We start from the raw sequence: 22,332 nt of genomic DNA, 5'->3' as shown, positions 1-22,332 counted from the left end.
ATGCAACCTATCTGTTATGCAAAATTTCGCCACGATTGGTTTAGTTGTGAAGCTAAGACGTGCTTAGCTGACAAATATAGTTTTGTATAGTAGTAGTCCGTAAGATGTTTTTCCGGTAAGGCTTAAGTAAAAGCTTGTAAAACATAATAAAAAAAATAATGATAAAACGCGTGTAAATCGCCACGTTTGTTGAAAACCCTTGCATCACGATGTCGCAAGCCATTCAATTTGACCTAACTGACTCCACTTTATTCAATAGGATGCAATTGTTTCGAACTTCGAAAGTGCATCGAGTTGACTAGTTTTTGCATCACCATTGATTTCAATGTAAAGATATTAAACTAAGATTTTCGTGGTTAAATATAGTTCAACGAGTACATTCCACGATATTGGGATTTGTTGATATTTCGACCCAGTTGCAAGGATCGTGGTTGGACGGGTGAACCTGTGAATTATATTTAAGAAATTATTTAATATTGTAACATCACATGTTACGATTTTTCGGATTTTTCCCTTGACTTTACAAATAACATAATTAAATTCTCTTGTAAAATTCATAGAACTGTTAAATATATTGGGAAAAGGATCAAAAACAAAACTTCTAAAAAAACCAAGCCTCGAAAATCAATTCTGCTGCACTAAAAAGAGAGGAAATAATAAACGTGTTAATCTACGTTTACGGACCCATGGCCGCGTTCTGAATAAATCTTTTTGAAGTTATACTTCTTTTGGCGCGTTAAGGAATAATGATGAAAGTATTTTTTAACGATGCGCACACCGTCACAAAAAACCGAAACCCTAAAGTTAGCTACAGTCAGAATTTTAGTTTTTCAAAAAAGGTTTGACAGCGCACACTTTCAATTGTCAAAATCTGCAGGCTCAACGCGGTGTTTCAAATGCGTTATAATAGAACTTTCAATGTATTAATTAACTTATTTCTATTGTTAGTGCCGTTTTTTCTACAAACTTAGAATAAGGCGAAAGATAAAATTTTTGAAAAGATTATTATATTGTTACGCCAAAGAAGAATAACTTCTAAGGCGTGTACATAAGTACACACACGTTTTTTTTTACATCAAAGGTTAATTGTACAAAAAAATAATAAGGGGCCGAAAATGGCCTGGACCGCATAGAGAAAAAAATGTTACGGCCGTGCCGCTTTTTGCTCGACTTTGTGGAACTACCATGCCCTCTGATTAAAATCATTTTCTTGCTGAACGTTGGTAATAAACAAAAGTGTTATTGATTTGACGCATTCAATGGCGATACCTCATATCTCCGTTCATTTAAACCGATTACGTGTTTTCTGTTTGGTTCCATTTATATAGTGAAGATCTGATTAAGACACTTTATTCACTGATAATAATTAATTATCGTCGAAATGATTAATGGGCTTGCTTTATAAATTATTAAAAACACAAGAAGCCTCTTTTCTTGGCACTAAGCAACCACATGCGATATGACTGATCCGTAACAAAACATAGTTTATGACTTCACTGTGATGATTCATGGCCCGAAAAACCCCTACAATTTGAAGAATGCCGCAAATATTTACACAAGTACACAAAAGCAACGGCTGGTTATAACTTATAATACTGTTATAAGAAATAATATGTTTGCTCAAAACATTTGTTTATCATCGTTGATGTTTAGAGATTATATTCCGCGTAAATAACATTGTGAAGTTCATTTACCAAAATCGTTCATTCTACCAAATCTGTATCCATAAAAGGGAAAGGTAGCTTACTGACAAATTGGCTTACCTAGCGACGCACAGCACAAACCAATGGAGGATTCTTGCTAAACAGTTGTACAGTTGTCTTTGCATACTACCCCATAAGCGTGACTAAAAAAAAATTTTTAAAAATTCCTCCCCTAAGTTAGCTACACTCTGAGATTTCAGTAATATAACTATTGTTGTATTTAAAAAAAGTCTAGCAAACATAATATATATTTGTTTAATAAAAAAAAAGGAAAGAAAAATTGTACATTGTAAGTATGTTTTCTTTTAAGACAAGAAACAGTTGATTCGGAATCAGATTTGCACACCGGCGGATGGACTTTTAAATGCCATATAATAGTAAGGAGAGACGTTTGAAAAGGCTAGTTTCAAAAATTACAGAACATTCCAATGCTAAATAGCGTTACATATAGGATGATGTAGATACTTATGATAATCCAAGAGACGGTTTCATAAATATGTTCAAATATCTTCAGGTATATTATTACATATATACTTAATTTCATTGCCGTCATATATAATGGTTGAGCCCGCGCCCACCAAAAAATAATTCTAGAAATCTCTAAAAAGTTTTAATTATTGACACCGAATGAAAGAGTGCATTTAAATATACAATAGCATTAAATATCTAGGAGTTTTATAATATCTTAATTTGTCCACTTTAAAGTGTATTGTAATCAATAATATTCGTGGTTAGTTGAGAGGTATACGTAATCATCTCAAAGTTTGAACAAACTGTGAAATTGTTGGTCAACCGTACGTCAGTGCAGTCTGGAACTCTTGCTAAGGCGCGGGCGTTCTCTTTCAGATTAAACTATATTTATTTAGATAAAAGCAGGTAGAATAACGTGCTATACTAAGCTTAAATTGCCATAGTCCGCGTAAACAAAGCATGGTGCAATTTAGAATTTCTTCAATATTTAATAACCACATTACTCAAACAAACCTTTTGAAATGATAAGCACGAATCGCTGTTACACCGGAACATCCTCAGAAGCTGTTGACTTTACAATTGCTATGTTCATTTGCTTGCAGTGGTGAACACTAGTCTTAAAAGTGGGAGGTCTCGCGTTCGACCCCAGATTCAGAAATTCCTGAATTACTGAATTTCCTCCTCACTGGTCTGGACTGGTCTGGCTTTGATGTTCCGGTACGATGCCGTGTAAAACCCGAAGCGTTATGTGTTTAATACAAGTGCAATACTCCTAATAGGTAACCTTGCGACCATCTTAGACTCAAAAGTTTTATTTTTTTTCGTTTTCGACTGGAATGTATTTTATCGGTGGTCTCATGCACTATAAATGGCACATTCGCTTACGTACTTGTCAAGTAAATAGCCGACGCGGAAATGTTAGTGGCTTCTTAAGACATTATGCTCGCTGTTTTCTGAACCGTTATCTCTTATAATGTGTAGTTGTTGGTCTTTATGTACCTGTATGCAATTTTGCTACTGATATATAAATATACAGGTGACATTCATTCAAAGTAGACTATTATGGGTATATATTATCCAGGTTTAATAATGATGATCAATTATGGTTTAATTAAGTTCTACTTCTGACTATTTGTTTAAAAACCGACAATAAAATTAAATATATATAACCGTTTTCATCGTAAATATTTCTATGTTAGAAGTACTCTTGCAGTCACGACGAAGGTTAAAAGTTAAATACATTTCAATTTATGAAATCATTTTACCTGTGTAGGACGATCTTAAGGGAGAATTTCCATTGTCAATGCTGCAACAGACGAGCTGTGCCGAATATCGTTGTATTATAACATAATTAAGTGAAATATCCACTGATTATTGTTTTGACCATAAATCGCCTTGACTTTTTATGTCAAGGCGATTTATGGTTAAAAATTATATTTCTAAATGGATTGTTGTACCTATTGCGAGAGACATGCGTTTGCACGTCCAGAGGTTCCATCCTCCGAACAAAATAAAATCAACTACTATCGATACTGAAATACTATCGTAATCGATTAGTATTTAATATTAACAAAGGCAAAAAAAAAAATGTTTTTTTTTGAAAATAGTTAAAAGAGGTCCTCTTTATATAATTTATAACGGACCTAATAGAATAAATATAAATCGAATGAAAAATATGTATTGAACTTAGTTATATTTTCCTAAATGAAATCACCGGGAAAAGAATTACAAAAAAAAAGTTGGCTCGCGTCTTATTTCTTGATAACTTATTATCGAAGTGTATATGTTCGTGTAAGATTCACCTCGACAGTCGCGCGGATCTTTCGTATCAGCCGTAACCCACGGAAGTTTACCTTAAAGTTCACGATGAGTTACTTATGTCATAAACTTGTTTACGTCATGATCTATATATGGGCGGACCTTGAGATCTAACATCGCATTTACCGGCGTCTAATTAAATGTTTGAGTTTTCCACTAGGTATTATCTTAAGTGGTGCGTAGGTGCAACTATAACTTTTTGTTATTTATTTTATTATATACAGGATGTATCAATTGAGACTGGACTTGCCTTGCCAATATGTTATACACTGGTAAACGCAGCACCCAACGAGGTGTACATACGACATCAAGCGCGCCTCAGGGAGCCGCTGGGCACAAGCGGCTTAAATCCGTGGAATTTGGAACTCCTTAAAAAGGCCTCTTCAGCAGTGAACGTCTATCGGTTGGTATAATGATTATGATGATGCTAATATTTTATACTAAAGAGTATTCAGGTAAATTGACTAGAGACCCTTCCTTTTACGAGGGAAATCTGTAAGCATATTAGCCAGAACAGATATAATGCTATAGCTCTAAAGGATTGTTAAATAATGATCTGATGATACAAAAATTACATGCATCACTTGATTAACCTCAAACTGTGCCAAAAATGAAATCAAACATCCTATATCTATTGCCATTAATTTAAATATTGATTTGACAAATAGCAAGCCAAAAGGGGAACCATGATTTATTGATCGATATATCTCTTTTTGTTTATATCTATCTGTCAAAAGAGTAGATATAACATAGAAGAATCACCAGTTGCCAAGTTGCCAATTAATATAGTAATATGCTTTTCGATCAAAGTGGATCCCCGATAGACGGTGAGAGATCATCTCATGTTAATTAAGCTCTCAGTACTACGAAACTGGACAGTGTAATAATAAATTTTATTTCATTAACTATTACATTCATATCTTAATTATTACGCTGAGATCTCCTTTTAAACATATAATATACTTGTACAAGGACGCCTCGCTCTTTTCTAACATAATGTGTACATACATGCTAATTTTTCTATTTTAACTGTATATTATACAGATTTTTTTTTTCTCTTTTTTTAGTATCTTGTCTCTCCATTTACTATTGCTACAAAGCAATAATCGATGGGGCCCGCTAGCTAGCAATAGAGTCGTATTGAGGGTCTAAGGCTTATCTCTTATAACAGAGCAGGCCTGGGCTCGGGTTATGAGAGGTGAAAAGGCTGACAGTCATCTTCCATTAACGCATGCTGTCTCTCTTTAAATATAAATCGCCGTTACTGTAAAAATTAATTATGACAATATGGTTAAATAGTACTTCAATTCATTAATACGACCCATACTCTAGCAACATTTTTGACAATATTGTTAATGATATTGACGTGTGTGCAGGGTGCATACCACTAGATCCACGAGGCATTGATGGCAATTTAGGTGGTGTATAGTGGTGTTATACTACTGCTCATTGCAATTTAACATTGAAGTGCGTAAGTGAGCAGCGAAAGTTTCCACGTTCACGTGACGAATTATACGTCGTTACGGGCGGCTATTTCGAAAACCTATGATTTGAATGCTCGTACGATATTATGTCGATCGACTGGCAACACGCAACTTGATGTTTGCTACGTTACGAAAATTCGTGTTAATTAAACTGTTTTACGGTACGTAATTAATCGAAATTTTGCAAATGCACTTTGGTCTTTTGCAATCGGTTCGCGTGGAGATTGCAACGACTTGTTTTGTATGCAAATTGCAATTGGCTCGCCGGATAATTGATGTACGGACTACGATGCCTTGCTTATTTGTTGTACGTTCCGTTCCGCAACGATGGCGTATAGGTCGCATGACGTCAAAATATACCTATCTTACGCAATTTAAATGGCATAGGTGGTTACGTTAGAATTTGTAATTAAAAGTAGATTAAAAGCCTATTTACTTCTTTGAACCGAAAAGTGGAGGTTATTCAACCTACAAAACAATCTCAAGTCTGTCTGACTTGAGATTGTTGAGAAACTATTTTTATTAAATATTGTGTCGACCCCACATAAAGGTGGTTAACCTTTAACTATGCACGCTTATTTTTTATTATACAAGCATGGGTACGAGGTCCAACAGACTCCGTTTCAATTTTAGATATCTTTAGAGTTTTTGATAATAATACCGGATACCTTTTCCTTTACTTAACTTTTAGTCGTTAAAGTTGCCATTGGGACAAGACTGCGGAGGTTGTAGGAAATAAGTTATTCAAAGAAATCAGCAAAAGACAAAGGTCTGTGAGACCCCATGACGACCGTTAAAGGTTAAGGGCAAAATGAAGAAGACTGGGATGAGCTTCTTTACGCGCAAAAAAACAAACTTATTTTATAAGCTTCGAAAATGCGTCCGTTGAAATAACCACTTTACGGGAAAATGTGTAGGAATATATTATCACGTTTTCTAATTTTGCAAATAATGTCAAAAAATGCTATTTTATATTATGTTCTGATCTGCCTTCCGAACCGGTGGTAGAGTCACTACAAACAGACAGACTTGACGTTTCAAAAGTGCTTATATTAGGCCTATTTGAAATAAATGAATTTTGATTTTTGTTATTTTAGGTCGATTCTTCGCTTATTATTCTGTGTCTGAGTGATTTTTATTACTTATTCCCTTAATGGCAAAAATAGCCATTGAGGGTATAAGTTTTACAATATCCCAATACGCTTTATGATGGATATGATAGTTTTGATAGTTTTTGTATTGGAAATAAGTCAAGATTTCAAATTTATCAATCAGTAAAGTTCATTTCGCGATTGTGAACCAGGTCCTAACTGTTTTATAGGAAATCTGTCTCATTGCAAATTGAATACTGTTAATAACTCCTCAGACCGGGAACAAACAAAACAACCTATGTATTAAAAATCGGATCTTAAGTAACAAACTTCTACGAATTCATAAATTTTCTAGGTGTGATGATAACTCATTCATAAAAAAGAAAATTGAAATTATAATACACATCATTCTCACGTAACTGGTAGAAAGTTATAGACCGCATAAAGTATAATTTAATTGCAAATCGAATGAAATTAGTTGACAATGTTTACCGTTAATAAATATTCAAGTTTACGATGTGCATTAACAAGAGATATCTGCGCGCGCGCAGCCTTCGCACAGTTTAAGCGTGATGACCGCGCGGGCTACCCCTTTCACTTGTATTCGCAACGGATCGAGCAGAACGCTGGTGCGCCTTTCTCTATGTTCCTATCTCGGTCTAACGCACGGCGTGTTGCGCTAATCGCTGGTGGTGGGTACGCGCAGGCCGAACGCCATCCGCGGCACCAGTACCGCGGCACCCTCGCCAACATCCGCACGGAACCGACTGCGCGGATGCCCCAACGCGCACCATGAAGTCCAAACCGGCACATTACGTCGACGCGCCGTTCAGACCATGGCCGCCGCTTTCCCGCCAAGCGCAGCCAAACTTTTACTTTCGACCACCGGATCCAATGGACCCGCGGAACTTCAAGACCGCTTCGTCCAAAGGCTCAAATTACTCTGATTTCTCGGCGATGAGTGCGTACAGCAACAAGTCTAGAGATTACTACTTCCTGTCGCCGAGTTATAGATCGGCGGGTGCGCCCACCCCTAGCAACCACGCGGACCTCTACGTCAACAGAGAGAGGCCGAGGCAGATTCGCCATCCAAACACCACGTCTCCCGCCTGCCCTTGCAGCCGCTCTCGATCCCTAGAGGACGTACGCACCGAGGTGGTCACTGAATGGGAAGATGACGATGAGAACGGCAATCGCATTGTTGCGCCTGCAACTAAATTCAACCGCACATCGTACAAAACCAACACATCGTTTGAGAAGCAGAGCTTCCTCACACGGCACTCCATGGAGAATCTGGTCGACAGATCTCCACAAGTGCCGCCACCCAAACGCATCAGTGCCTTTCAGGTAATTGAACAACTTTCTACAGAGACAGCGATCTCATTGTGAGGTGATTTATTTTTACAATTACATTTCTTTCTATGTATGGCCTAACTCGTTGTGCTGCTGTGTTAATTCGTACATATTATTATGCATCTGTGCTAATTACTGATGTATTTATGCGTACTTTCTAAGCTTCCCCTATTTACACGGTTATCTAATTTGTGCTGAGCGAAGTGATTGATGTGCTATGTTTGCGAAGCTCTGGCGATTGTGTGTAAACTTTACCGCGTATTGTGTACAGAGTGAGGAGGAAGCGGTGGGCTGTCAAGCACCGTTCAGCTCCGTTGGACCGCGACATGCCATCCTGCGTACAGTGTAACGGACATTCAATAATTGTTTCATATTTATACCAACAGGTGTAAATATGAAACAAGTTTGGCTAGTGGGGGGTTGAGGGGAATGGGGTTTCTTCTTAAACTGTCGTAACCATCCAGAAGACATGTTAGCTCACGGATTAATTATGTCTACCCATTTATCGTAAATTGTGGTAGACATAATTATCTTAGCTTCTGCATCGTCAGTTAGATAACGTGAGATCAAGTCAAGTGCTAACTTGACATCGAATTAAAAACAAATAATATACGTGCGCACCGAAACCAACCATGTAAATCGGAAATATGAGGCTGCAATAGTGTTGCCCGAAACATATACCGGCAAGCAAAGTCTGTTATTAATATATCAATATAATATTGTTGCCCGCTTGTTGGATCGCTTATAGTTTTTTATTGGTAGATGACGGTGATGCAACTTTAGCCGAAAGTTGCGAAGGTTCCAAACGCGCCTGGTAACCCTTATTATTTATTATTTTCCTCATTTCATCAGACTGTTTTTGTTTTGACTGTACCCCAATGTATGAGAAAAATGTTATGCTTTCGATATAATACTAAGATTTTTTATCCATATTTTGTAACAAAATACCAGTATGATGCCGGGTTCAGGTTCAATATACTTGTTGCAATCGTATATTGCAGTAAAAATACCTAAATTTAGAGCAACCATTTAACGTGCAAATATTTTAGGTTTCTAGGTGATTCGGACATTTTTTTCTCACTGTTACCTAACTATTGCGATGCGAATGTGAATTCGATTGTGTCCGATCCGCTTTTACGCGGCAACCACTGTAGCCTTAGTACAAGATTAGTTCGCTTGCAATCGAGGAGTTGTTCTCGCATGTCAAACTCTGTATCGTAAAAGTAAAATGGACCTAACGTCTCTCGTTTTACTTCTAATTTTTGTTTTACAAACGTTCTGTCAAAAGCCCTCAAAGAAATTTAGGCAAATTTGAAGTTTAGCTTAATTTAAATAAGATTCATTTTTCTCGCTCGCAATAGACGATTCGTTTTCTCATACTCGAAAACGACTTGTCTATTGCGAGGGAGCATACCTTGCACTAAGGCTACTGGTAGGCAGTTCGTGTAATCATGATGCAACTCCTCAATATAACTGCCTCTATTCCAGTTCTGCGTAATTCAATTGAATTGAAGCATAAATTGCTGCTTTTTTTTTTCATGTATTAACAGTGCGAATTATTATTGATGAGCACTGTTTTTGTTGTGTAATATAATTTATAGTGTAAATGAATTCTGCGGTTACGTGGCTTTAAGGTGGATTCACGTTATGCGCGTGACGGGCATTACAGAGTACAGTCAATAATTTTGTCCCGTTCTTACTACTAACTATCAACCGATTTTTAGGTGTCTTTATGCGCGGGTTAGTGAGTAAAGATGAGGGAGGTATACGGAGTACCGAGTGGCAAGGTCGACGAGTATAACCTTATTAAGATTGCCTACGCTAGTCCGAAGGGATGCTAGGTGTGGCTTCGGTACGTGTGTAACGAATAACAAGGTACAGCTACAATGTAAGCTACCTGCTTGTAATTTTGCTTAGCCATCTTTCACAGTTTCAATCACAAAAAATAAGTTAAATTTGTATACCTTTGTGAATACTGGTCCTATCGCGTGCGTGCATGCGGTTGTGCATGCGTTATATCGAGCAATTACTTCTACGACTACATAGACTAGCGTAACCGACATGTACAGACTAAGTTTCTTTATTAAATTTTCACAGACTTACATTTACATTTATCCGCAAAAGTATTGAAATTTACGATGTTAATATTATGTTAATAATAAATGTTTATATCGCATGTGTTTGTTTATACAAATTTAGAAACCAACGACGTTTATCGGTGCACGGTGTAACGTGAAGCCGCCTTTAAGCACGTAATATCGACTTTAATTTCTAGAACTACAATATTTTCTAGTTTGACGTCGGTTACTACAGTATATATTTTAATCAGCCATTTAAGAGCTGTTGTTGATGCTTAGCATGTGATGAGTTTCATTGTTTCTTGCATTAGGTACTTACCTAAGACTAAGAAAGAGCGTTGCTTACACGATCCCTTTCTTTATCACTTGATATTTTTGTGCAATTTCACCCGGTGAAGTTGTAGCCTAGCCTGCTACAATCTGTTTTTGTTAAGGAATGTTACCCAAAATCGGTTTTTATGCGGCATCGTACCGGAACCCTTTATAATCTTTGCCCAGAGAATATTCAGATATTAATAACTTCCCAAATTGCCCCTGCTGGGGTTCGAACCCTGGACCTCCCGTTTATATGACCACAGTACTCACCACTGTGCCATGGTTCTCCATGGTTCGTCGTTACTACAAGACTAATTTGCAACTTTCAATTTTTTTACTCTAGTAAATAATACTAGTCTATATTAGGTTCGAAATTAAACTAAATGAAACTATTCGATTAATTATACATTCTTCGTTAAAAATAAACATTTTTGCTAATATTATTATTATGTCATTATACCTACTCTCCAAATACGAGATTTTTCTTAATCAATCGTCAGAAGAAAGCGTGTTTTGCGTAACAAAATATTCGAAATCTGTGCCATAAGCTTGCTTTCTATACAAAAATTCGAACTACTACATAACGTTCTGTGACGATGCATGTTTCTATACGTTAGAATACGTCGGGCCCCATAATTACTCTATTTATCTTTCTGATTTCGACAGGCTGTTTGTCTGTATGCACATTCATCTTTTACCTTGTAATTTCTACAGTACTCATTAGATTATGATAAATTGCGGTGTCGGATTGTAATTCCATGACAAATTTAATATTTCCAATTATGTCGTAAGATAGCTAATATTTCCATTGTTCAGAGGTTAATATATATTTTAAATGATAAGTAATGTATATAACATAACATTAATATAAGTTATAAAAAAAAAAAAAAATATAGATTCTTTGTCCGTCATTTATGACGTCATAACCAATCCATTACGGACAGGAAATTGTATTCAATAATGATCTTTAAATAACTACACAATCGCCATACAGTTTTGATCTACTTATAGAAAAAGGTTTTATCGAAGCATATTTAAAAGGCTATCTATACATAGTATACATAGTTTTACAAGTAATTTATTTATTTTGTAATGTTTTACATTTGCTAATACAGGGCAATACTTTTTTATAAATATATGTAAATTTGTATATATATGAGGCGCTTATAAATACTAGTAACATATTTAATCAATGTATATTCATTTATATAATTAATTATATGATGAATACGATATCGCTATCATCGCTTGTGAATTCACACAGAGTGCCACGTAACTCTCACTAACGTAGGGTTCCGTAGTAGCGAACGCACTTGTCTTTTGTAGGGAGTTCCCAATTCCACGGTTCTGTGCCCCTTGGACCCAGCGCTTAAATTCGTCTGTCCACCTCGTTGGGGGTCGATCAACGTTGCGCTTTTCGGTTCGGGGCTGCCATTCCAGCACCTTGGGACCCCAACTTCCATCTTTTCTCCGAACTTGATGCCCGGCCCAACAAGATCACATACTATATAACAAGTCCCGCTGATTGTGAGCTCAGATCTTTTAAACATCGCAACGGATTTAAATGCAGTTTCACCAATAGTTAGAGCGATTCAAGAGGAAGGTTTATATGTAATAAACATGCATTCCATAGAGAGAAAAGCAAAGAATTTCAAAGAATAGTTAATGATGTCGCAAAGAACATTTTTTTTTTGCGTTTCCATCGCAAACGCTGGCTAAACCTTACGAGATAGATAGTACTATTGTACTAAGGTATTGTATTATTAACCCCGTGTGAAACCAGGGCGGCTTGCCAGTAATACAATAAATAGAGAATATAAAACGATGAGTCTCATCACTATTTTTCTATAAGAAATTTATAAGCAATAATTCTCTAGAAAGTTTATTAATCCTGCCAACACAAAGACTTCCATGTGATGCGAAGTTATAGTACCCCAATCCTTTTATTCTTTTTTTTTTTTTTTTGCATAACCTTATACGAGAAGCGGTGATAACCTAGTGGGTAAGGCTTCGGCTTTCCTTTCTTGGAGACCGAATTCGAGCTCCAGCACGCATCACTGACTTTTCGGAGTTATGTGCGTTTTTAATTTAGGCAATTTAAATTTCGCTCTCTTAAAGCGGTGAAGGAAAACATTGTCTGGAACCTGCACGCCTGAGAGTTCTCCGTAATGTTCTCAGAGTGTCCACCAATCCGCACTTGGCTGGCCAGAGTGCTAGACTACGGGCTAAACCCTTCTCATTCTGTAAGAAGACCCGTGCCGTGTAGAGGGTAAAGGATTTGTGATGATGATCCTTCCACCTTCTTTTTTATTTATTTTTTGTATACAGAAAATGCCTGATGCATACCACTCCGTTGGTGGAAATGTAGTCATACTAGTCATGTGAAACTTGCACCCACTAAAACCTCAGCTATATTATTTGCCTTGTTAACATGGATGTCCATCTATGTAAAACCATTAAATAACTAGCTCTAAGTTTTAAATTCATCGCATTATCGTAAACCTCGTTTTCGCATATACCCCTCGTCACATACTCGTGAAGGCTAAATGTAGCCTCAGTATTATTGCGTACGACATAATATGCAAATATAATACGTATAATAATAGCGCGGTCCCATATCAGACCCTGAAACGCTTAACACAGATAATCTCACACAATAGTTTAATTACTCTTATTCAGTGGGCGGCAAAGGGGACCGGTATGACAATGAAGGGCCGCATAAATTACCGCACGACATTTCAATATCAATAATTAATTTTTGCTACTTATTCTCTATTATTATTGGCTAACTTGTGATTATTAATAACACTATAATAACAATTTTGAAGACCTCCCTGGAGCAGCGATGAGCGCGTTGGGAGGTCCCGGTTCGGGAATTAATAATTTCTGATTTTGCTCCGGTCTGGTGGAAGTTTCGGTGCGATGTCGCGTAGAAACCGATTAGGGGTATAGGTTCAATGTAACAGCAATAACCCCTTTTTTAATTTCGATAAAAAAAGGTACAAGCGTTGTTCGCCCAGTGGTAAGGTAAAGCTTTTGTTTCCCTTTCGGAGGGTCCCAAGTTCGGAGTTGATTGCGTTTTTAACATTTTGAGGAAACAGCACGCCTGAAATGTATCTATAACGTTCTCGCAAGGCGTGTGAAGTTTACAGATCCGCATTTGCCGAGCGTGGTGGACTAACTACTTCTCATTCACCTGTGCCCTATAGTTTGCCGGTAATGTATTAATCATGACGATAATGATGAATCTATATTATTTGTTCATAAAATCACAATAAATGTCCATTCTTGTGAAAATTTCAACTCTACCTATTACGGTTCATGAGATACGAACTAACAGGCAGACGGACATCAGTTGTTTATTGATACGAGACCCCGGTTGACCTTCGTGTACGGAACCTTACAAACGAGGTTATTTCAGACAAGCAATAGACAGGCTTTTCACTTCTTTTGTTACAAAGCACTCGACGCGCTTCAAGGATTTGAATTAGAAAGTGTGTAGCTATGCGTTTATTGTTGTTTTACTCGTGTTACCTCTTTAATATTATAATAGCAGGTAAGTCTATCATGTTGTGTATAACATAGGTAATTAGTGCTTGCATTTTGCTTATACATAACTCAATTTTCAGGTTAGCTACAACAAAAAATACACATGATAAGTACTTATAAGCCGAAAGTTCGTGGTTGATTTATTATGATATCCTAGACACAGATATCTAGTTAGGTGTCAAATATTCACCCAAACATATGGCCAATTATTCTTTTTAAGTAAAAATTTTACGTGTATATAAATTAATTTGTATAACCTTGGCTGTAAGTGGGTTAAATGTATAAGTAATGTATATGTACTTAAATAATTTAAAAAAAAAATGCCTCGTTGGTCTAGTGGAGTTCAACTTAGGACTATGAGGTGCTGGGTTCGTTCCCGGGTAGTTGTTACGTATATGTATCAACATACCGCGAAAAGCCCGTTAAGTAATCAGTTCAGCTTCATCATATCAACCCATTTCCAGCCCACTACAGGGTATGGGTCTTCTCACACAATGAGAAGGGGTTATGGCCGTAGTCCAACACGCTGGCACAGTGCGGATTGGTGGACTCCACACCCCTTTGAGAACATTATGGAGAACTCTTTAGACATGCAGGCTCACGATGTTTTCCTTTACCGTTGAAGCATGTGATGTTTTAATTGCTTAAAACGCACATAACTTAGAAAAGTAAGCGGTGCGGTCTGGGATTCGAAGTCGGGCCCCGAAAGTGAAGTCGTAGTCCTTCCCACTTAGCTAACACCGCCAGTTCAGCTTATAGCCTCGTAAATATGTTCATAGTATTTACAAAGGGGATTTCTCGAGTCGATTTCTAAACATTGGAACGTGTATCTTATAACCACTTGTTATGTACTTCGTTCCCATTGTGCGCTAGCCCTTAATTTGTGTTTTCTGACGTCGTTCTTGACAGCTCTTACGTGACTCTAAGTACGTGACGTCACAAAACCTTTGTCACGTGTGTTAAGGATTTCAGGACCATATCGGTTTACCTTAAACGGTACGAATACAATGGTAGGATCGGTTTCTAAAGTTTTCATTTTGCTTTGGCTTAGACGACATAAGCAAGCTGAGACGGCTCGGTACCTTTTAAGGAGCGACAGAGCGCGCGGACCTGTATATGACGTAAAGACCGTAATAGGCTCGCTCTATTCTAACTCAGAAACTGAACAGTTTATAGAGCATTGAACATTTTGCCTTAGTAATGATTTTACGATTCCTCAACTCCTCTCCATATCTAAACTGCCACTTTGGTATAGAGGTTAGAGAGTTTGACTGAGAATCAAGACGGCCTGTGTTCGATCCTCGGTTCGGGTCAAGCGTGGCTTTATTGATAAATAACATTTTATTGATAATATTCTGGAGTTAGGGAAATGTCGGTATATACCTTCGGCCCCAGTTATTTATGTGTAACATGCACGGCTAGCATGGGCACGAGACAATTATCTCCCCGGGTAAGGTATAAAATTTACCTTCCCCCACAGCTTTATTAACTCACAGAGCACTGGGCGCACAAGTGGAAACAATATCCAAGTAATATATGCGTATTGATAAACGAGGGTAAACTTCTCCTATTCCAGGTTCCCGTGATTTAGCAGGTGGACACGTTAATTATGTGCCTTGTCAGGGGATATAATCGGGGGATATATTTTTTATCTCCGGCCCGTGCTAGCACTGCAGCTCGTTACGTTAATGAGAACCCCAGAACAAGATACGTGAGCTTTTGATAATGTTAGTAACTAACTACGTAGATTTTCATATTGCACCTTGGCACGGAAATCTTATAGTAGGTTTTTAATTTTGCTCAATTAAAAGCTTTGAGTTACGTGCTTGTGTTTCGTAAAGAAAAGTCGTGATATAATAACCTTCACTGCTTGCCTGTCCTGCCGTTAAACAAAATGCTGCGCAGTAGATGGTAGCAGTCGCACAGAAATGTTTCTGCCCGTTATCCGTTAAAGTTCCCGAGTCGCAGTTTTCTTAAGTTAAAGAAGAATCAGACATAATGGTCCAATAAAAAGTTGACGTTTAAACGTTGATCGAAAATCGCCCTTATCGCCTTATATGAGAATTCTACTCTTATATTGTCGCAACTTTTTCACACAGCAATTTTAAAAGAGCCGCCATAGCTTGTTACTATTGTAATACACTGAAATACCTTTCTAATGACAAATGTACGGTTGTTAGTGGTAAAAGAGGCATGTTCCATTCATTTTTAACGATTTTCCTATGCATTCAGTTCTTTGAACATGCAGAAACCTTGCTACAACGAATAAATAAAAAATAAAGCAGTAATAACTAACATCCGTACAGCCTGTAATTACCAATTCCTAAATATTTGTCAGTTAACCAAACAATCAATCCATTTTTATTTTGCTTGAAATTGGTATGTGCAACATGTTTACATAGGTGTTAATTAATTTTTATAAGTGTCACATATCCTGCCAATATTGGCGTGCAAAAATTTGTAGTTAATCATTATATCAATTTTCCACATTAAATAACAATTCACATTTAAATAAATTAAAAGTTAAAACACAAAAAAATTAAAAGAAAAAGGAAGAAAGTCCTATCGGCTTCATATTTTACACCGCGCCTTATATGGAGTTTGCACAGATTTAAGAACATTAGAAACCGTGTAGGTACACGTAATATTAGAGCGTCTAAAACCACTCCACTTTAGATTGGTTTCTAGAACAAACGTTTAGTCACTTCATACAATTTATCAGTTGATAGTAATTGTTCTAAGCGTTCGCCATAAAATGGGGAAATGGAAAAACAATTGTGAGATAACAACATTGCGCGGGTGTAAAGTGAGACGTGCGCGGGGCGTTTTCACTGTTTTCGGCACACTGCATACAATACTGTATGAGTATTCTGTATATTCTTAATACAGTGGTAGTTTGTATGGTCAATTTAATTTATAAGCAATAAAAATTGAATTTTTGCTATTTTTGACCTGCCACTAAAATCGAGTACCCCCCGTTATTAATAGTCGAACATGGTAAAGTCAAAGTCAATTATTTCTTTGTTCAAAGATGCCTTTACGTGACAGGCACTTTTGATGCGTACAATAGAAAGTGTTTTTTTACGCAGTACTGAGATCATAACTACATTCGTTTTAAAACGAGGTTGAACTCGACCATGTTTGTAACATTAACCCTTATATTTTAATTCGCGTTTATAGGTGCGAAATCTTTCCTGCAGCTAGTTAATTGTGATAAGTTATGATCGCGGTGGTGTGCGTGTCTTGAAGTTTTGTTTTCGTATGGTTTTATGTATCTATTTCTTAGTGAATTGTTTTCGGTTTGACCACAAAGAAATAGTTTTGACTTATCCCTTTTTTATGATGATCAAAAGTTTTATCACTTTGTACTTTTACTTGTATTTTATAACTAAAAGGTGTTGAGTCCCCTGCAGGAGTTTCCACTGCAAAGGATTATTCATCCTATGTTCTATTCTTTATTCTATGATTATGACTTATGACCAACATGGTTCTTTAGTTCTGCAACTTTATATCGGTGTGTCTGTAATCAGTCAAGTGTGTTATGAGCCGTTCGGTATTGTGTTTAGGTAGAATTCCCAACGCCACGAGGAAATTTAATCTTAATTTCTTGCACACTAGAGTAGCAATCTCATTAATCATCATCATTTTCACAAACTACAGGGCTTCGGTCTCCTCTCTGAATGAGAAGGGTCATCTCATTTACAGTACAATATAACTAGTACTATAGACATAGTTTTTGTTTGTTTTAGTACAAGTTAGCCCTTAACTGCAATCTCAACTGCTAGCTAGTGATGATGCAGTCCAAGATGGTAGCGGGCTAACCTGTCTGTGCGGTATGACAGTTATATCAAACCCATAACTCTTATCTATTTCTACGAGGCAACGTACCGGAACTCTAATTCTCTTGATGGCATATCTTTTACTTTAAGATGGTTTTAGTCAACAGACCAGACCAGAGAAAATTCAGAAATGATAAATTTCAAAATTACCTTTTCCGGGAATCGAACTCGGGACCTCTACCGAGAATAGGCCTGCTCTAAGAGAAAGATGGTTTAAGACTGTATACACATAATGCTGTTTCATACCTCACATTGACATCCGACAGCTTTACATCGTTGGACATCCTCAGTTCCTAACTACTGCCTCTATTTTCATAAAAATACCCAATAACAATAGGAGGCCTAAATCGGGTATCGAAGTCGTACATGCTAACTCCTACACCATCGAGGCATTAGGTACCATTAATTACTTTAAACCGTAGCCTTTACTTACATCAAGTACTCTTTTCAGACAATAGTCAAAAACAGTCTGAACCGAGCAAGTCCGACCCCAGTGTCTGTACCACCAACCGCCACCACAACGGCGCCACCGGTCGCGGAGGTCAACGGCTCCAGGCCCACCTTCAAACCTGTGACGGTGCTGGAAGACCTGCAGGCTGTCAGATGTGCAGAGTTCCATCCAAACGGGAAGCTGTACGCGGTTGGCTCTAACACTAAGAACTTGAGAATATGCACCTACCCGAAGCTGAGTGATGTCAAGTAAGTATCAGTCTTAATTTGAATCGTTCATTCTTTGAATCATTAGTTTTTTCAATAATTAATTTTTCCCTTCAATGCGCCTTCCTTTATGTTGTTAAAGGATACCATCTTAGCTCTGCTCGGCCGGCCTATCTTAATGTAGGTTAAGATGTCTTAAAAGGAATATAACTTTCTTATTAAAATATAAGTAACGCCTAATCGAATCAACGGCCGACTGACGAAGTGAGCAGCGGCCCTGCTTTCTGAGTCCAAAGCCGTGGGTTAATCCCCACAACTGGAACGTTCGAAGTTTGTGATGAGCATGAATGTTTCTCAGTGTCTGGGTGTTTATCTGTATATTATAAGTATTTATGTATATTATTCATAATAATATTCATCAGTCATCTAAATACCCATAGCACAAGCTACTATTGCAAGGCTAGATTGCAATGTGTGTATTGTCGTATAGTACTTATTTACTTACTTATAATCTAAGGAGATTCCTATTCAGACATAAACCGCTCACTAGTAGTTATCACCTAAGAGTTGCTGTAACATCTGTTTCCTATATCGCCTAAAACAGGTATTCGATTTAGACGATGCCTAGGTTTAGTAAATACGGGCATTAGTCTCTTTAAATTTGTTCTTCATCGTAGTTGTTGTCTTGAGTGACAAGTGACCTTAAAAAATGCTATATACCCGAAACTTACCACCGGAAGAAAACTGGCACTTTTTTTTTGTAATGTTCGATGGTTTAGGCCGTGGCCTTTTTTTTTAGGTAGGCTTGACAACCACCACGCCTGATGGAAAGCAAATAGCTACCACCCTACCGACAGAGACGTGCCGCCAAGCGATTTTTCGTTCAAACGCAATGCCTCTTAGAAACTAATTTAGGCAAAAATATAAATGCGATACATTCTGCAGCTTCATTATTTTAGGTGTAATTAGATTTGCTTCAGATTCATCATATCGATGGCCACAACAAAAAGTGGTTAAGGCCGTAGTGCCCCACGCTGGCCCAGTGCGGATTGGTAGACTCCACATACCTTTGAGAACATTATGTAGAACTCTCAGGCATGCAGATTTCCTCACAATGTTCTCCTTCACTGTCGAAGCAAGTGATATTTTTAATTACCTAAAACGCACATAAATTAGAAAAGTTAAGAGGCTGGGATTCGAACTCGGCCCCCCGAAAGTAAAGTCGATCTCCAACACACTGCGCTTGGCGATTGCTTGAGATTGGCGACTTAAAAACAAAAACAAAATGGCGGCCTAAATAACTCAAAGCCGGCCGTGCAAAAGCCTGCGAAATTCACCGGTTGTCGTTTCATCCAAACTTGTGGTTATTACGTAAATACATACAAGTTTATGACGCAATGGTCGTCGTTGAACGAAACTCGTAATGTCAAGTTTCCATATAACTCTGCAGAGCGACCCTGGAACACTTAGCCCTTCTCAATTCTGATACACTTAAGTACTTGCCGGTAGCTACAGTTCTCGCATTAGTTTTCCTCGTACATAAGAGTCGTTTGTGTTAAGTATTTATCTAATACTTTTACTAGCAACTACTTACGCGTAGTTTTTGTTTTGAGACATATAAAAAAGCGTGCGTGTTTGCGCCTTTTTATCTATATATATAGTCCAGTTAAAAAATTGGTTGCAGAACAAAAATTGTTAACTTTATTGCAAACAACTATAGGCCGATAGCTAGGTTTCTATTATATCTTTTTTAACCCTGTGTATGTCAGTATGAGATCGGTGTCGTTACTTATCCTTAAAACCTTTCATCAAAAAGTTGCATACAGAAATGACTGCCGCTTAAATAACGTTTAAATTGTACGATCATTAAAATCTCTTCACTTGCAATCATTTCATGAGACGCCGTTCATATATCGCGGGAGGGCTTTGTATTTTAGAATGCGGTTCATTAAATATGCGTCAGAGTCGAGACAGATGCCACTCTGTAAACCACTTTACGACCTAAGTCACGAGTCGTACTGTAAGAGCAGGCGGACAAAAGTATTAAACCTATACAGTTAATCTATACCTATACAGTCGATCGGAAATCGATCTTGTTACAGTAGAAAAACAGGATGTAATCCTTACTTATATTAAAAATGCTATAGTGTATGTTATTTTTATTTTCCTTCACTGCCTTACTAAACAGCCAACGAACGTTATTTTGGGCACAGAGTGGACAAGACACGGACCGAGAGTAACATATGCTAATTTTTATAATAGGAAAACAAATTGTTCTCACGGAATTTGTAAAAAGCCGCAAAAGGCGGACTAAGAACGTAGGCAAAAGCTAGTGAAAAACAAATTGATTAATCCATCCATTGCGAAAGTTTCTGTTTGTTTATTTATTACCAAAGCACAGCTCAGCCGCTTAATCGATTAAAACGTAATTAATCACAGAGATGGCATAGATTTATTTTCCGGATAACTTTTTATCCGGAAAACAGATTCTCGCGCTGATAGTAGAGTGTAGTGGTAGCGCTTAAAAGCTTATATAATAAAAAAACAGTCATAAGAATTGATATAGAGAAAAGTTGAAAATTTTACTATAGTAACTTTAAAAATAAATCTTAAATAAAGCTCTATTTAATGAGAATTATTAAAAGACGTTATAAATTTGTTTATATGAAATGATTAAAAGTAGTTTCTGTGACTGAACCCACGCGCAACACACGCAACACAAGTGTAGGTACCTATTCAAAATTTCCATTACAATTTGACATCGGCCATTGGCTTTGGCAGAAATAATCATTGTTCTTTGGCAAAAACGTCACCAAGGCCGCAGTATAATGAAATCGAGGCGTAGCGTCTAAGCGTAACGTAATAACAGTTTGACAAGTTTCGAATAACCAAAATATAGCAAAGATATTTAAAATTATTTTGAAAGAAAAAAGCGTTCTGTTTACCTAACCCATACTTATATTATAAATGTGTAAATTGGTATGTTTGCTTGTTACGTATCTTTGGAACAACCACTGCACCGATCTTAAAGAAATTTGGCACAAAGATAGCTCACTTCTCGGGGACCGATTATGGTTTTTTTTATTATACAAGTTAGCCCTTGATTGCTATATGGCTACCTTGAGCTTACCTCTTAGGGAGTTTGGTAGTCATACCTCTAATCGGTTTCTACGCGACATCGCAACGGAACACTTAAACGCTTAGCGACAAGTCTTGTCGGTAGAGTGGTGACTAGCCACGGCTAGCCCTGCCGGAATCGAACCCTGGACCTCCCATTTAAATTCGTAGGTACCTATTCAAAATTTCCATTACAATTTGACATCGGCCATTGGCTTTGACAGAAATAATCATTGTTCTTTGGCAAAAACGTCACTATTCAAAATTTCCATTACAATTTGACATCGGCCATTGGCTTTGACAGAAATAATCATTGTTCTTTGGCAAAAACGTCACCAAGGCCGCAGTATAATGAAATCGAGGCGTAGCGTCTAAGCGTAACGTAATAACAGTTTGACAAGTTTCGAATAACCAAAATATAGCAAAGATATTTAAAATTATTTTGAAAGAAAAAAGCGTTCTGTTTACCTAACCCATACTTATATTATAAATGTGTATATTGGTATGTTTGCTTGTTACGTATCTTTGGAACAACCACTGCACCGATCTTAAAGAAATTTGGCACAAAGATAGCTCACTTCTCGGGGACCGATTATGGTTTTTTTTATTATACAAGTTAGCCCTTGATTGCTATATGGCTACCTTGAGCTTACCTCTTAGGGAGTTTGGTAGTCATACCTCTAATCGGTTTCTACGCGACATCGCAACGGAACACTTAAACGCTTAGCGACAAGTCTTGTCGGTAGAGTGGTGACTAGCCACGGCTAGCCCTGCCGGAATCGAACCCTGGACCTCCCATTTAAATTCGCAACGCTCACCGTTGCACCAGGGGTCGTCAAAAATAATAGATATTCTTT

General features: G+C 37.3%; 1 protein-coding gene across 3 annotated transcripts in view; it reads left to right on the top strand.

The window, feature by feature from the left end:
* Positions 1 to 22,332, top strand: part of LOC120635961 (WD repeat-containing protein 47) — a 72,193-nt gene that overhangs the window by 31,257 nt on the left and 18,604 nt on the right. For all 3 annotated transcript variants that reach the window (XM_039907171.1, XM_039907172.1, XM_039907173.1), the window contains one exon: positions 18,153 to 18,400. In XM_039907171.1, coding sequence (XP_039763105.1) covers positions 18,153 to 18,400 — 248 coding nt within the window. The remainder of the gene's footprint in view (positions 1 to 18,152; positions 18,401 to 22,332) is intronic.

This window comes from Pararge aegeria, chromosome Z, assembly GCF_905163445.1.
Source record: "Pararge aegeria chromosome Z, ilParAegt1.1, whole genome shotgun sequence".
Lineage (NCBI taxonomy): Eukaryota > Metazoa > Arthropoda > Insecta > Lepidoptera > Nymphalidae > Pararge > Pararge aegeria.
Note: the sequence above shows the minus strand (reverse complement) of the source record. Positions and strands in the feature narration are given on the sequence as shown.